This window comes from Aspergillus versicolor (assembly GCF_001890125.1).
Source record: "Aspergillus versicolor CBS 583.65 unplaced genomic scaffold ASPVEscaffold_1, whole genome shotgun sequence".
Taxonomy (NCBI): Eukaryota; Fungi; Ascomycota; class Eurotiomycetes; order Eurotiales; family Aspergillaceae; genus Aspergillus; species Aspergillus versicolor.
The window spans coordinates 3,096,865-3,111,231 of record NW_024467524.1 but is presented as its reverse complement, the minus strand read 5'-3'; the positions used below and the strand labels follow the sequence as shown (position 1 = coordinate 3,111,231).

The window sequence follows — 14,367 nt, the reverse complement described above, 5'->3', positions numbered from 1 at the left end:
ATGCAGTTAGGGCTTGGTTCAGTTAAGGAAGAGATGAAAGGCAACAGGGTGTTTATTTTAATTTCTGGGAGGTCCTCAATATGTATCATATAGTAATTAGAATTAGCAACCACTGTAGTACCAGCCCTCCTTATTTGAAATACAAAGCAACTTTCTCAGTTAGGATTGACCACGCGAGACGCTTTCTTTACGTATATCGCCATATCAGTGAAATTGTTCCCATGATCCTCTGGAAATTCAAGCTTATCATACTCCTCGACCATCCTGTGGACGCGTGCAGAATTTGGATCAGTGCTATTAGCCTGTCAGCTAGTCCAGTATAAGGGATAGGGCACCATACGAGCTATACTTCGGGTCGTCCTCTCTCACAGAACACCATATAATGATGGACGGACGTGCCATATCCGCCATGATCTGCTTTACGCAGATATTTGGACTACAGCAGAAGACAAGAGAGCTGTCATCCATCTGCAAGAATCCCTCTGGGTCGTTTACTTCTTGGATTCCCAATTCCTTCATCACCGCCTGGTCTGCCGGAGAGTATACAGGGTCCTGTGCGTAGCAAGCGACCTGTTCAGTACCCAGGCCACTTTCCTCTAGCATCCTTTTGAGCAATATCAATAATGCATGCTGTACTGCAGATCGCTCGTACCAGTCGTACCCTGATGTTGCTGTAAATCTCCCGCAAGCCATACCTATCACCTTGGGGATCTTGCAGCAAAGATCCAGGGACAACAGCGTAGACTTGATTCCGCGCCATGTATCCCCGTCTTCCCACTTTGAAGTTATGTCTCTGAATGACTTCAATTCAGCCTCAACTTCAACCTCACTCACAGTCACGACCTCCTGGCCCGCGCGCTCCATAAAGTGCGCAATCCCAATAGGACAGTATGCCCTCGACAAACTCCACTCCAACCCCTGCTTGAGGCTTTCATACGACGTGTAGTAAATATGCGGAACCCCCAGCACAGTATCTATCTTTTTCCGCTCAGTAGCACGCGCCAATCCATCCTCATCAAAGTCCTCATCGTCAAACACATAAGTCCCCTGCTTCTCGCCAATCCGCACAGGGTATTCGTACATTGAACCATCAAAGGCCCGGACATATATCAGGTCTCCGCTTTTCAGCGGCTTCTGCAGCTGGTCGTGGATGCTTTGTAGATTGTCTCGCGGGAACAGAAGACGGCCGGCATTGTACCACTCGTCGATGTTTGCGGCGGCTTCTTCGGCGGTTGAGGGCTTCCATTCGTCTGCGTCTTGGCCATCGCGGCGGGGACGGTCGAGACAGGATCCCATTGACATTGTCGCTGCTGGTTTCGAATTTTGAGTTCTGTGTTGAGGTGGAGATGGAAGTTGATGCTGGGCTTGCTTGAAGCTGGCGAGGCTGCGATCAGACCCAGCTCGACCCCTCCAGGCTGTAGCACCAGGATGCAGCCAAGGAACAGGGGTTGTTTATCACTACTTTCCAGAAAACTCGCCGATATTTCAGTTATTTGTTGGCACTTCCAAATAAACTTATTTATATATTATCCAGCAGCAGACCACTCCTTTTCAAGCAGGGTCAGGAGTCGGCCAGTCACAGTAAGCCCTTTTGTTTGGTCCTTCCAATGAAGCTCACGATACGGCTGCGGTTTGACTTGCGAGCTATTTGCACCCCAATTACATGGAGCGTGGGCGCGAGGAAGATGACTTCTAGATGGAGATGTTGAAGAGATGCTTCGGCGTGGTTGAGAGCTGTGGTAGCTTGTTCATGGCTTAGGTGGACAGGCATTGTAGGGAATTCACAGCTAAGAGTTAGCCAGACAGGGCTGGTGAATAGGTGCGAGATGTCGATGGCGATGCAGTTATAGAGGGCCAACATCATGCTTGTGAAATGATCTGGGGGTTGGTTGGTGTACCAGAGTAAGGTTGGGGTGATATCTTGCTGTAACTTGGACGCGACGTATGCAATGTAAATCCCATGAAGCTCCCTTTTTGAATGTAAGTCAGGTTGCTGATGATTATGTCTGTTCTCTGTCTCCCAGTTGATAGTCCCGAAGCTCATTTGTTAGAGGATTCCGAGAGGCATAGGCCCTGCCTAGTAACGTAACAGTGTCCGTCAAGTTCTGGTTAGAATGGAGAAGTGGGACCAAAAGCTGGGCCGAAAGCGCAGTAGATATCACTGGAGACACTCCAATGGCAAAGAAGAATACCCCATTGAATTGCTCAGACTCGAGTACTGAGGGACCTGGGACAGTTGAGCTCTTAGGGCTGTGGACCACCTGCAAAGAGGTATTGAACGTCGGTAATAACTGACAAGGGACCCCTTTTTGCTTGCAGCCGATAAGCACCACGGTAGTCCAGCTAACATGTCGATACTGCAGTCATATCATGATATCATCTCATTTTCGCCAAGGGTCCTGTCACCGGCATTCCTCAGGGCTAGCGAGTGGTGAAACATTGGCGTTGATGCTAGAGACGGGTGAACACTATGACTGTTTGAAGCCAAGAAGATCAGCCCTGCAAACAGTTGATTCCAATCCATCATTGGAGCTGGAGTGGTAGTCTCTACCCTAACCAAGACACTTGGATGTTGAGTCTACCCCCCATCATGACCTGCAGGCTTAGCTCTGTTATCAAGACGGTTCGCCGTAAAATATCAGGACTTCAGCTCCTTTCGATATTTTCTATCCCCCCATCCGTCTTTTATGGTGCGACTGCAGCATGCCAACGCAAGAGAATTACCACCTGCACCCTCTGGGCTGGGAAAACGACCCAGAAGAGGAACGTTTCAAGATATCAACCCTCGACTACCTAATAAGCCTAACCTACTGCAACTTCGCCATCTTCTTCCCACTCGCTGATGAAGACAAACCCCGCGTCGCCGATATCTTAAAAGCGGGTCTTTCACGAACACTCAGCCAAGTCCGTAACCTCTGCGGGACAATCGAGAAAGACCCCGGTGGTGGCCACTCCTTCGTCAAGAAGAAAGACAGCACAGTCCACTTCATAGTGCAATGGCTAGACGCACCCGAAGACAGCACCCTCTACCCATCCTTTTATGACCTCGCCCAGCGCAACTTCTGCTGCGCTGCCTTGGGCGACCTCAATGAGTGGAGCGTGCCCCCGATGACATACGGCGAGAGACCAGAGGCAAATCCGGACATCAGTCCTGTTACTGCAGCGTATAAGGCAAATTTCGTACGCGGAGGATTGGTCTTGATCATGCACCATCACCACTATGCGAACGATATAATGGGGTGGGCAGGCCTCGCGCATCAACTCGCAGAGAATTGCTACGCCGTGACAAACAAAACGCCCTTTCCACCATGGGATCCTGCGTGCTTGGATGTATCGCGGGTCACGAAACCTGAAGTCCCTGAGGAATTCAAAGTCGATGGTCGTCCCGCGCCGCAGCACCATCCAGATCATATCCCCGCTGAAATGCTGCTCTTCCACCTGCCGAAGAGCAAGGCAGCAGAACTCAAGAAGTTAATGCTTGCAGGGCTCCCGGAGGGAACCCGCATCTCGACATACGATGCCTTCTCCGCGTTCCTGTGGCGTACAGTCTCTCGACTCCGCGCACCAGTCTTCAAAACTGACTTATCAGAGCCACTCTTCTGGTCTGAGGCAGTTGACATGCGACGCCGGATGCACAGTCCGGAAGTACCCCCGCGGCTACAGCACTGCCTGATCTCCGCAGCGCTGTCAACAACTGCGCCTGTAAAGGCCCCAACAGCCGCGGAAGTAATCTCCGAATGGCCGCTGCCAAAGCTCGCCCTGTATATTCGGGAGATGACAAACAGTACCACGCAAGAAGCCCTCGATGACATGCTAACCGCCATTGCACCTATCCGCGATAAGTCTGCGCTGAACCTTCGCATTGATTCGTGCCCGCCTATGTCGATTCTGCAGACGGATCACCGCGATGCGAATATCACGAGTGCAGACTTTGGGTTTGCGAAGCCGGCTGTGTACCGGCATCTGTTTGATCGGATGACGCAGGGCGTTATTGTTATTTATCCGCCAAGGGACCCGGGGCCGGAGTCAGATGAGGGGCCAGAGTTTTCGATTACTTATGAGATTAGTCTGAAGCTGGCGCTTATTGAAGATGTGGAGTGGTGCAAGTATTTTGAGTATCGGGGAGTGGATGCTATTGATGCGTGATTGTCACTTCGTTTGCGAGAAAGGGTGTGGAGAGTAGTTGTTTCGCTGATGGCCGTTTTGGACTTCTCGAGAGCACGAGTAGAAGGAAGTCCGCGAGACGTGCCAAATTATCAGCTCCAAACTCACCCATTAACCTATCCGCCAGGTGTGTGGTAAAACATCGGCTAGAGTCCAGTAACTGGCTAATGAGACCTTCGTGCTCTTTGTCGATTTCGTCCTGTGTAAGCCCAAACATACCCAGGGGGAATAAAGGCTCGTTTGTTGCCAGTTCAAATATCTCTGCTCGTCAGTTAATTGGAATGTTTTCAACACAGATAACTCACTAAGCAGCCCAGAGCCCATATGTCGATATTGATATCCCACGAGCTACGAGTTATCAGTTCGGGTGCCCGTAGCGCTTTGGGTGTCACCGGAATCCGGTCGCACTGGTGTACCCATTGAGCTATAAGTATACATTAGTTGGGATATCCTAGTATAGGATGGAGGGGTGCATGTCTTACCACCGCCCAGATCTCCAATCTTAACAACCAACGCCGAGAAGGGCACGTTGTCTAGTTGGCCACGTCGTCTCTGCGTAGGTACTAGATACCTGGGGGCACTATCGTCTTGCTTAACTCCACCGAGCCACTTGACTGGAGTGAGCTCGGGAGGCTGTAGGAATTTGTCGTCAGATATACCGCCTGCAATAGAGACCAGTATATTCGCTGGCTGCAAGTCTGGGTAGAGTCAGCAGACGGCTTACCAATGATTGAACAGTGAGCTTACCGCAATGAACAATACCAGACTGGTGAAGGAAGTCAAGACCCAGTAGAATCTGGCGGGATAACAACTGTATATACCCAGCGTCGTGTGGAGTCCCAGTAGTTACCATGGCCTGTCCGTCGGGCACCATGGCAGGAAGAACGAGGCACAAATGGCTCCCATTGGGTCCTGCGTGGTAGAAGTAATCCAGCAATTCTACCACATGTCTTCTTCCAGGGTGGTCTATGTTAGATTCTGATAGACTGAGAAGCATGGAGAGTTCTGTGCTGTCTTTTGATGCATCTGCCTTGAGTATCTTCAGTGCAACATAACCATGGATCCTTCATGTGGTGTTAGTTAGTTCCAATGCTAGAATAGAAATACTGACAGCTCTCTGTCATTTGCAAGCCACACTGTTGAAAATTGGCCATATGCCACCTTTGCGATGATCTCGTATCTGTGGTCAAAGACATCGTGAAGGTGTACTGGGTGGTATCCTCCAGGACGATATTCTTCAACGGACTCCACCACATCATATATTCTTTCAAAACGGCGTAAGATCCCATCCATGTCCAAAATTTTAAGTGATTTCGATGATAATATCATGATGGAGTGAATGTTAGTGATCCCTTGGAGGCTTGTCTTGAGCAACTTTCCTATCCCGGACTAGCGGCAATTGGCAGAATCTCCAGCATTTCAGTCACTTCAACCTCGACTCCATTCACCCCATCTTGTCGCGCTCTCACTCCATTGTCACCTCATCTCCATCCACATCGGACGCGCCTCAGTAATCGCGCGATTTATCCGACCGTGACACTACCAGCACACCCCGCCGATCGCGCATCTCGCCTCCAACTTAGAATACCCAACCCTTGAACTCGCTTTTACTCCGCCGCGCTTCAGCAGCGACCCAACACCACAAAATGGCATCGCCAGGCCAATCCCAAGCAGCGCCCTCAACGCAACCTCTCACACCTCCCGCCGAACCCCAATCTAGCAGTGCCACAGCCGCAGCCTCTGCGCCCTCACAACAACAACAACAATCCACACAATCAACCACGACCGCCGCACCGCCTACAACAACACCAGCCCCAGCCTCCCAACCCGCGCAAATCCCATCCACATCGCTCAAAGATAGCGGCAAATCGCGGCGCCCGCGTGATGTTCGCCTAATCCACATGGTCCTCGCCTCACAAGGCGTAACGGCCTACCAAGAGCGCGTGCCCCTCCAACTCCTCGACTTCGCATACCGATACACCTCCGGCGTCCTGCAAGACGCCGTGCATCTCACGACGGAGGGGTACGCGGGAACAGGTCCCGAAGGTGGAGGGTCATCGAACCGCGGCCCGCCCGAGGTGGGTTCCGTGACGCTGCCGTCGCTGCGGCTGAGCATTGCCTCGCGCCTGCACTACCAGTTCCAGACGGGGCTGCCGAAGGAGTTTCTTATGGATGTTGCTGGTGAGAGGAATCGTGTTGCGTTGCCGGGTGCGACGAGGGGGTTTGAGCAGGGGGCTGCGAAGCCTGCGGCTAGTAACGGTGTGCTTATGGCGGGTATGAGACTGCCGCCGGAGAGGTTCTGCTTGACGGGGACTGGGTGGAAGATGAGTGATGAGTGGGAGAGTGAAGGGGAGGAGGAGGTCCCTACTGAGGAGGAGAAGGGCGATGCTATGGCTGGTGCTGGTGCTGGAGAAGAAGGGGATGGAGATGGAGAGGAAGAGGATGGGAAGATGGAGGACATCTTCGGGGAAGATACGGCTATGGGTGATGGAGGGCAGGAGGACGAAGACAAGGACATGACGGATGTTTAAACCGGATTTGCATTGACCAGGCGTTTTGTTTTCAATTTCCAGTCGGTGTATTCCTTCAATTGGGTTCGGTCACGTAAAGAAGAGATTGGGTCCAATTCTAATTCCAGGGTGATTCTGTACTATACATAATAAACCGAGGCTCAGCCCAGCTCGATGCAATATGCGAAGTCAACAAAATAGAACAAACAACGCACAACGCCTTCAATCAATCAACGACATATGTATACAGAAGCCAAACCGTAACATCATCCACACGCCTCAGATCCCAATCAATATCAACCCACCAACACACCGACCGCGGCAAAAGCAGTAGGAAAATCAATTTGACTTCCCTGAACTCGCAGCAGCAGCCTCATTCCTCCTCCTTTCGTCCTCTCTCATCATCCGAATAACCTCCTCCCTCCGCTTCTCCACCTTCTGAGTCTCCTCCTCCTTCGCCCGCCGCCGCTCACTATGCGTCGAGAACCACTCCTCGCGCGCCCGGTCCTCCTCCTCAGGCTTCGCATGCTCAACCATGCACGAGTTCATCGCGAGTCGCTGTGTCCGGCACACCCATGTTGCTGTGACAGTGCGGTTAACGGCGCATTCGGCGAATGCTATAAAACAATATGTTAGTCTGGCCCAAGACGAAAAGACGTAAATATAGAGTGGACAAACCTTTGATTTCCGGCGCGCAAAGGGATCGTACGCGCTTGTAGTATAATTGCTTGACTTCGGCTTCTTGGGCGGCGGAGAGTGGGAGAGGGTTGCGGAGGTTGTATTGGGGGTTTGTGGTAGTCATTGTTTCGTTATTTTTTTATCGCCCAAGGAATTGAAGATGGTGTCATTAAGACCAACTGTAACAGGTGACTAATGGAAAGGTCGTGGAGGGGAGGAGGGAGGTCGGGGATGGGATCGTGAGGTGGACGGCAGACAGGCAGTCGAGCTCTGGAGGTGATTTTAGTCAAAGTTCCGCATCCCGACTGGCTCTTTTTAATTTCTGCTCCGTCCAGCTTTTTACCTCCGACTTCTCATCCACCCACCGCATTTTATTGCGCCATCTTCTTTCTTTTTTCTTACCTTTATTTCTTACGTTTTTCTCTTTGTACTGTGATTAATAAAATAAACCGCCAAAATGTCCTCCATGCGCAACGCCGTCCAACGCCGCCAGCACCGCGAGCGAGGCCAACTCCAAGGCCGTGAAAAATGGGGTATTCTCGAAAAGCACAAGGTGCGTCTCTTTCTAAACAATCTTCTCCCGTCCGAAAACATTTAGTTACTAACGTTTTCTACTGTAGGACTACTCCCTCCGCGCAAAAGACTACGCCAAGAAAAAAGCCCAACTCAAGCGTCTGGAAGAAAAAGCGCGCGACCGCAACGAAGATGAATTCGCCTTCGGGATGATGTCGTCGCACTCGGGGACAAAGGGGAAACACGGACATGGGATGCGGGATTCAGCGACGTCGAGGGGGTTGAACCATGATGCGATCAAGTTGCTCAAGACGCAGGATGCGGGGTACCTTCGGACGGTTGGGGAGAGGGTTCGACGGGAGATGGAGAAGGTTAAGGAGGAGGTTAGGGTTCAGGAAGGGATTAGAGGGGTTCTTGGTGGTCGTGAGAGTGAAGGAGATGAAGAGGAGGATGATGAGGATGATTGGGATGGGTTTGGGGCTGTGGAGAAGAAGCCGAAGAAGTTGGTTTTTGCAGATGACAGGGACAGCCAGAAGGCTTTGAAGAGGACGTTGCAAGAGGAGGAAGATAAGGAAGACGAGGAGGATGGAGATGACTCGTTTGGTGCTCGTGTGCGAGAGCAGCAGAAGAAGCAAAAGACTCGGAAAGAGCTGGAGGCTGAGAAGCAGGCTTTGAACGACGCGCGGCGAGCACGGAAGCTGAAGAAGAGGGCCGACGAGACGAGAAAGAACAAGTTGAAGGCGTTGGAGAAGCAATTTGCCGACATCACAGCCGCTGAGCGTGCATTGGACTTGCAACGGGCGAAGATGTCCAACTCGATCGGAGGCGTTAACAAGAACGGCATGAAGTTCAAGATCAAGGAGCGGAAGCGGTGATTTATTTCTCCTTTATGCATTCTTCCATGATTTATGACGGTCTGCAAAAGTTGTCGGTTCGGTTCTACATTATAGATTTGTATTATACACGGCGTCTGGATACCAAAGTTTAATTTCTAAGACATCACTTTTATTGCTCATAGAATCATCATGCACACGTAGAACGTTTTCCTAAATCGTGACCAACTCCCAAACCAAAATACATGCAATTACTGCTTCATCGCCGCAACGCGGATGCTCACAGCCCGCTTGTGCGCATCCAGTCCCTCGACTGCAGCAAGCGTTTCAACCGTCTTGGACAACCCGCGAAGACCCTCAGCAGTGAGGTTCGAGCTGGTGATGTGCTTAAGGAACGAGCCGAGGTTGACACCAGAGTACTGCTTGGCGTAGCCGTAGGTTGCTAGGCAGGTTAGTAAATATAATAAGACACAACAGGATTAGACTTACGCAGTGAGTGGTTAACACCAGCAGAGTAGTCACCAACACTCTCCGGGGTCCACTGGCCGATAAAGACACTACCGGCGTTCTGGACCTTCTCGACAACGGCCTCGGCATTTTGGATCTGCAGAAGAAGATGCTCTGGGGCATACTTGTTGCTGAGCGCCATTGCCTCGTCGATATCCTTCACTACGAATGTCACAGAGTGGTCAAGAGCTCCCTTGACAATGTCCATGCGAGGAAGGGCTCTCGCCTGGCGATCCACCTCATCCTCGATGGCTAGCAGTTCTTTCTCGCTAAGGTCAATAGCAATGAGCATAACCTGGGAATCAACACCGTGTTCAGCTTGGCTGAGAAGGTCCGAAGCGACGAATGCAGGGTTAGCGGCCTTGTCTGCAATGACAAGGATCTCACTAGGTCCGGCAGGCATATCGATGCTGACACCGGCAGAGGTATCGTTCGAGACCAGCATCTTGGCTGCGGTGACAAACTGGTTACCAGGTCCAAGGATCTTGTCCACCTTGCTGACGCTCTCAGTGCCGTACGCCATAGCGGCAACGGCCTGGGCACCTCCAGCAAGGACAATGCTCTCGGCTCCAACCTTGTGGGCGACGTAGACAATCTCGGGGGTGATGCTGCCATCAGCACGGGGAGGAGAGGCGAAGACGATCTTCTTGCAACCAGCGACCATGGCGGGAGCACCCAGCATCATCGCAGTAGAGGGCAGAACAGCAGTCCCACCAGGAATGTACAGGCCAACACGTTCAATAGCGCGCGAGAAGCGAGAGCAGACCACACCAGGCATAGTCTCCATCTTCAGAGCATCGTTGCTGCCCTTTTGAGCGGCGTGGAACTTGGAAATGTTGGCAATGCTGACATCGATTGCTTCCTGGATGTCGGGGGAGAGCTTCATGAGCTCGGGAGGGAAAGGTGCCTTGATAACAGGCGAAGTCAGGGATGTTGCCTTCTCAAACTTGTGGGTGTATTTCAGCACTCCGGCATCGCCATTCTGGCGGACGTCCTGGATGATGGGCTTGACGAGGCCAACAATCTCATCGTTGGACTTTTGAGATGGGCGCTGGAGGTATTCGTCGACCTTCTCCACCGGGGTTGTAGCGGTAATAACACGAGTCATCTCAATCCGAGAGGTATCTGTCTTGGGTTGCTCTGGTACAGGGGCAGGCTTAGCTTCGGCGGCAGGAGTAAGACCGGCCTTCTCGGCCCAGGGGCCCTTTGCATCACCCTTTCTTCTCTTCACCTTCAAGCTCTTCAGGTCAAGGTTCCTCTCCACGTCCTCGAGGCTAACACCGGCAGCCACACATCTAGTGAGGGCAAAGTAGAGGAGGTCGGCAGCCTCGAAGGCAATCTCCTCCTTGGTGTCGGCACGGCACAATTCGTCGGCTTCTTCCATGATCTTGGCTTGCGTGAGCTTGGGCTCGTTGAATAATCGGGCAGTGTACGATCCGGCAGGGGCATCGGCTTTGCGGGCCTGGAGGGTCTTTTGGAGGCGAGATAAACCAGTGGAAGGTCCAAAACAGCTAGCAGTACCAAGGTGGCAGAAGCCTTGAGAGAAGTTAACAACCAGATCAACACGATTAACGAGACCACTTACCACGACCAATCTGCTTAACAATGAAAACCAAGCAGTCGCTGTCACAGTCAAATCCAATGCGGATTAACTCTTGCACATCTCCACTAGATTGACCTTTGTACCACAAGCCCCGCTTGCGGCTCTGGTAGACACCAGTACCGGTGCGGAGAGCCTCGGCGATACTCTCATCGCTACTCCACACAAATCCGAGACAAATACCCCTTTCATCGGTGACAGTGGTGGCGTAGAGGCCATTGCCCTGGTCCTTAACACCACGGGCCGCGATAAGAGAGCCAGCCTGGATCTTTCCACTCGACTGCTCACGGCTGACAGCCAAAGCCGACGAAGGCACAATACTGACACCCCCTTGCTTCATTGTGTCCTTAATAGCATCCTCTGTCACATCGCCAGAGTAGGCACGGTAAAGAAGCTGAGCCTCCGCGTTCAGTCCCATCTTGACAGAGAGATGGTGGACCTCAGACGAAGTCGTGCACAGGCCCGCCTCTTCACGCTCAATGTGCTTGACCACCCATTTCTGGAATGTTTCCACCTCGGCATCAGATGAAGTGTATACGACGAGCCTGGAGGAGGGTACGGATTGTTCTTCAGAGAGTGCGGTTAATTGCTCGAGAGAGATGAAGATTTTAGCTGCGCCGGCGTTGAGGATGTCGACGAGGTCGCCGGTCGAGGAAATGCGGGTTGCATCAACGTAGACATCGAGAAGACGGAAGTTCTGGCGGATGAAAGCCTCAGTCTGAGCGGCATCTGAAGCCTTGATTAGCACACGCCCAAAGTAGGCAATCTGCTCTAGAGAGAGGCCGTCGGAGGGCGTGGCGGGGTCGTAGGAGACCACGAAGGGAGTGGCCATGGTGGGAGGGTCAATGGATGATTAAGAGGGGAAGAGAGAAATTCAGAGACTAAAAACGAGGAGTAAACGCCCAGGGCCCGGACTGGAGAAGCAAGGGCCGTGCTATGACTGTGTAACAATGCGGGTGTGATTCATCCCTCCCTTCAAAGAAAATCTGCGGCCCCGCGACTCACCGCCCAGCTATCTCCGAGCAGACGCCGAACTAAACAAGCTCAAATCGCGGAGTTTCAATTGGCCAAATGATGGCTGCGAGTGACAGCTCTATATTGCCTATTCCAACCCTTTGGGTTCCATTTTATCCTCTCTTGTACTCATAGGATGCTGCCTGGCCTGCTTGTGCTACTCCGGCATCGGCCCACCTGACATGCCGCATCTTCAGGCACCAAGGCAGCCAGGCACGGAGCCCAACATAATTCTTCCATTACCAACACACAGTTCAATTCTATTCACTCTAACTGGCTCTGCTATCATCTGCTTTATCATCAAAATATACTCCAACTTCCTTTTCCAACAGAACTAACTCCCCCACTGCTGCTTTCATCCTTTGGAGAACCTCGGTCAGGCCATGGTGCTCCAGTTGCTCGCGAAACTGGCGTCTCTGATGCACATCTGCAATTGATCCGATATGAGAATTCAGTGAAACCAATGCATTGACTGCAGATCTCCGTCGACTACGCTTTTCCTGTGTTGAAGACGCCGCCGTGGACTCCCATGCATTGAGTTGTGACTGAACAGTGCTAATCCAGATGGGAGGCGGCGTTGGATGAGACAGGACCGGAAAGTCCATATCTCTATACTGTATGCGAGGGACTCGGAAATCCGTGGTCCTATATGCAGGAACTTGAGGACTGTGAGTCCGGCCTGTATTACGCTCAGTCGCAAACAACGCGAATGCATTCATCCCTATTCCAGGAACTGTAGGTTGGTATTGAAATTTGGTTTCTGGGGACCCATTAGTGATATCGAAACGGCTCATGGATACTAGGTTCTTACCTGGAATTATCGGTGGTTTGTTACCTGTCCTTGCCAGATCGTCTTGCACGGTTGTAGGACCAAATCGTTTCTGTATATGCTGTCCAGATTTCGATGACGGCTCCGTTACTTGCGCTCCATATACTGCTGGTACAGGTTTCCCACTCTCACCATTTATCTTCGGTTGGTTTGACCGTAACAGTCCGTCAAGCAGGATGTCCATAGATGAGGCCAACCATTGTATCTCGGCTTGCACCAGGGTGGCTTTGGTCTGTTTTGGCATATCACCAGGCGTACTATGCACCTCTTTCAAGTCCACCCAGTCGTTAAGAAATTCCTCTGGCCCCTGACAACCATTGAGGGTCTTTTGGATCCCCTCCAATAAATCACCGCAGCGATTCATCAAAACATCAGGTCGCTTGAAAATGTTGCTTGTTTGCCACCTGCTGTTCTCATCTGGCTTAAAATCTCCACCGATGTATCTGGAAATGTGATTAAGTGAGCAGTGGAGTCCAAAGAGGTCATCAGAAAGCCCGAGAATAGATTGTGCTTCCTCACTACCGCGTAGGGTACTGTAAAGCGTGTACGCCACTTGGCTCAGCTTTGCAATATCAGACTTGCTAATCGTGTTTTTCTTTTCAGGCTTGTTGAGACCCAGCGTCTGGCCTGCAGAAAGAATGGGCGGTTCATAATGCAGTGATGCCTGACTCCTCGGCACAGAGAATGCTTCCATCACATCGGATGCCGGTATAACAGACAACAAGTCTTTTGCGTAAGCAGCAGCGGTTGCAGCAGCGTATGGCTGCCAATTCTTGTTCTTATGGGAATCGGCATAGTCGCAGATTCCCCGGATGACAATGCAAGGGAAGCCATTCATCAAGCCCGCAGCTTCCATCTCGAAACAAAGCACGCCGCCCAGCTCTGTACTCAACTGGTCTCTGGTGATGCCACTTCTGATGACCTGGTTACCTGAAGCAATAGTTCCATAGTGAATTTCAACACTCTCGTTCTCTCGCGGTGTTCGCATGATGAGGTGATTCTTACTGCAAGCATCACAAGTAGGACCTTCAACATGGGTATATTGAGAAGAGAAAAGCCAGTCAACTCCGGCATGCTCCCGCTGAAATCGAGGGATATCCTCGAATGAAGATAGATACTGCGAGACCCTGCTGCGGTTCCTCATATGGTTTGCACGCAGTTTGCTCACGGCGTTTAGAAGAATAGCCGGTGGAGCATTCAAAAAGCCCTTGCGTCTGAGACCTGATGCCGTCGCCGTCCCAGAGTCATACTGCACCACTCCGCCGTGGTCCGCAGACGGCTGACTGACAACCACATCACCGAGTCGGATCTCAACAGGGCCAGGGACACCTCCTCCAACGCCCACCATCAGCCCAAAGCGTATCGCTGGGAACTTTGACTTCATCTGGACGGCAACGGCGGCAGCCGAGGTTGGCCCAAACTGGCCAGCAGGAAGACACGCAATGACAACATTGTGGCTGCCGATTCGCCCGAGGGTGTAAATGTTGTTATCATTCGGATCATGGGGAAGCTCTGGGTGCTCCTCATCCAGCATTTGTGAAGCAGCTGCAAGCTCTACGGGCAGCGCACCCACCCATCCCACCGTGTAGTCTTTTGGCTCAAATATGCGAGACGCCATGGCCAGGTTTGCTGTATTTTGCAGCCTGAAGAAGAGAGCATCATGACTCTCTGGCTTGTGTCAGACGAAGAGGATAAGCTAGCGCTACCAAGGCCTTGGGA

General features: G+C 51.8%; 9 protein-coding genes across 9 annotated transcripts; 3 read left to right on the top strand and 6 right to left on the bottom strand.

The window, feature by feature from the left end:
- Window positions 1–199: 199 nt before the first annotated feature.
- On the bottom strand, window positions 200–1,439 carry ASPVEDRAFT_263853 (SRR1 family protein). Its single transcript, XM_040809900.1, has one exon. The coding sequence runs from the start codon at window positions 1,300–1,302 to the stop codon at window positions 310–312; it is 993 nt and encodes a 330-aa protein (XP_040662741.1). The 5' UTR covers window positions 1,303–1,439; the 3' UTR covers window positions 200–309.
- ASPVEDRAFT_263771 (uncharacterized protein) lies at window positions 1,440–2,373 on the bottom strand. Its single transcript, XM_040809898.1, has one exon. The coding sequence runs from the start codon at window positions 2,042–2,044 to the stop codon at window positions 1,577–1,579; it is 468 nt and encodes a 155-aa protein (XP_040662740.1). The 5' UTR covers window positions 2,045–2,373; the 3' UTR covers window positions 1,440–1,576.
- A 330-nt stretch (window positions 2,374–2,703) lies between these two features.
- ASPVEDRAFT_23955 (uncharacterized protein) lies at window positions 2,704–4,146 on the top strand (the record flags this gene model as incomplete). Its single annotated transcript, XM_040809611.1, has 1 exon — window positions 2,704–4,146. One exon carries the CDS (start codon window positions 2,704–2,706, stop codon window positions 4,144–4,146), a length of 1,443 nt encoding a protein of 480 aa, XP_040662739.1.
- On the bottom strand, window positions 4,133–5,457 carry ASPVEDRAFT_873031 (uncharacterized protein; the record flags this gene model as incomplete). The annotated part of the gene is made up of 5 exons (XM_040818033.1): window positions 4,133–4,423; window positions 4,470–4,588; window positions 4,647–4,862; window positions 4,912–5,228; window positions 5,276–5,457. The coding sequence occupies 5 exons, from the start codon at window positions 5,455–5,457 to the stop codon at window positions 4,133–4,135; spliced, it is 1,125 nt and encodes a 374-aa protein (XP_040662738.1).
- A 563-nt stretch (window positions 5,458–6,020) lies between these two features.
- Window positions 6,021–6,497, top strand: ASPVEDRAFT_105670 (putative transcription initiation factor TFIID, 31kD subunit; the record flags this gene model as incomplete). Its single annotated transcript, XM_040805594.1, has 1 exon — window positions 6,021–6,497. A coding segment is annotated over one exon (477 nt), but the record flags the coding sequence as incomplete, so codon positions are not given.
- Window positions 6,498–7,013: 516 nt separating this feature from the next.
- ASPVEDRAFT_121944 (uncharacterized protein) lies at window positions 7,014–7,476 on the bottom strand (the record flags this gene model as incomplete). Its single annotated transcript, XM_040805935.1, has 2 exons — window positions 7,014–7,291; window positions 7,353–7,476. 2 exons carry the CDS (start codon window positions 7,474–7,476, stop codon window positions 7,014–7,016), a joined length of 402 nt encoding a protein of 133 aa, XP_040662736.1.
- A 333-nt stretch (window positions 7,477–7,809) lies between these two features.
- ASPVEDRAFT_119881 (rRNA-processing protein UTP11) lies at window positions 7,810–8,740 on the top strand (the record flags this gene model as incomplete). The annotated part of the gene is made up of 2 exons (XM_040805746.1): window positions 7,810–7,905; window positions 7,973–8,740. The coding sequence occupies 2 exons, from the start codon at window positions 7,810–7,812 to the stop codon at window positions 8,738–8,740; spliced, it is 864 nt and encodes a 287-aa protein (XP_040662735.1).
- A 209-nt stretch (window positions 8,741–8,949) lies between these two features.
- On the bottom strand, window positions 8,950–11,637 carry ASPVEDRAFT_78717 (histidine biosynthesis protein HIS4; the record flags this gene model as incomplete). Its single annotated transcript, XM_040816591.1, has 3 exons — window positions 8,950–9,140; window positions 9,188–10,741; window positions 10,791–11,637. The coding sequence occupies 3 exons, from the start codon at window positions 11,635–11,637 to the stop codon at window positions 8,950–8,952; spliced, it is 2,592 nt and encodes an 863-aa protein (XP_040662734.1).
- A 451-nt stretch (window positions 11,638–12,088) lies between these two features.
- ASPVEDRAFT_122721 (5'-methylthioadenosine/S-adenosylhomocysteine nucleosidase family protein) lies at window positions 12,089–14,266 on the bottom strand (the record flags this gene model as incomplete). Its single annotated transcript, XM_040806012.1, has 1 exon — window positions 12,089–14,266. One exon carries the CDS (start codon window positions 14,264–14,266, stop codon window positions 12,089–12,091), a length of 2,178 nt encoding a protein of 725 aa, XP_040662733.1.
- Window positions 14,267–14,367: the final 101 nt, after the last annotated feature.

Excerpts from the sequence above, each read along its gene's own strand:
- ASPVEDRAFT_263771 (XM_040809898.1), bottom strand. The coding sequence starts at position 2,044 with ATGAGCTTCGGGACTATCAACTGGGAGACAGAGAACAGACATAATCAT.
- ASPVEDRAFT_263853 (XM_040809900.1), bottom strand. The coding sequence starts at position 1,302 with ATGTCAATGGGATCCTGTCTCGACCGTCCCCGCCGCGATGGCCAAGAC.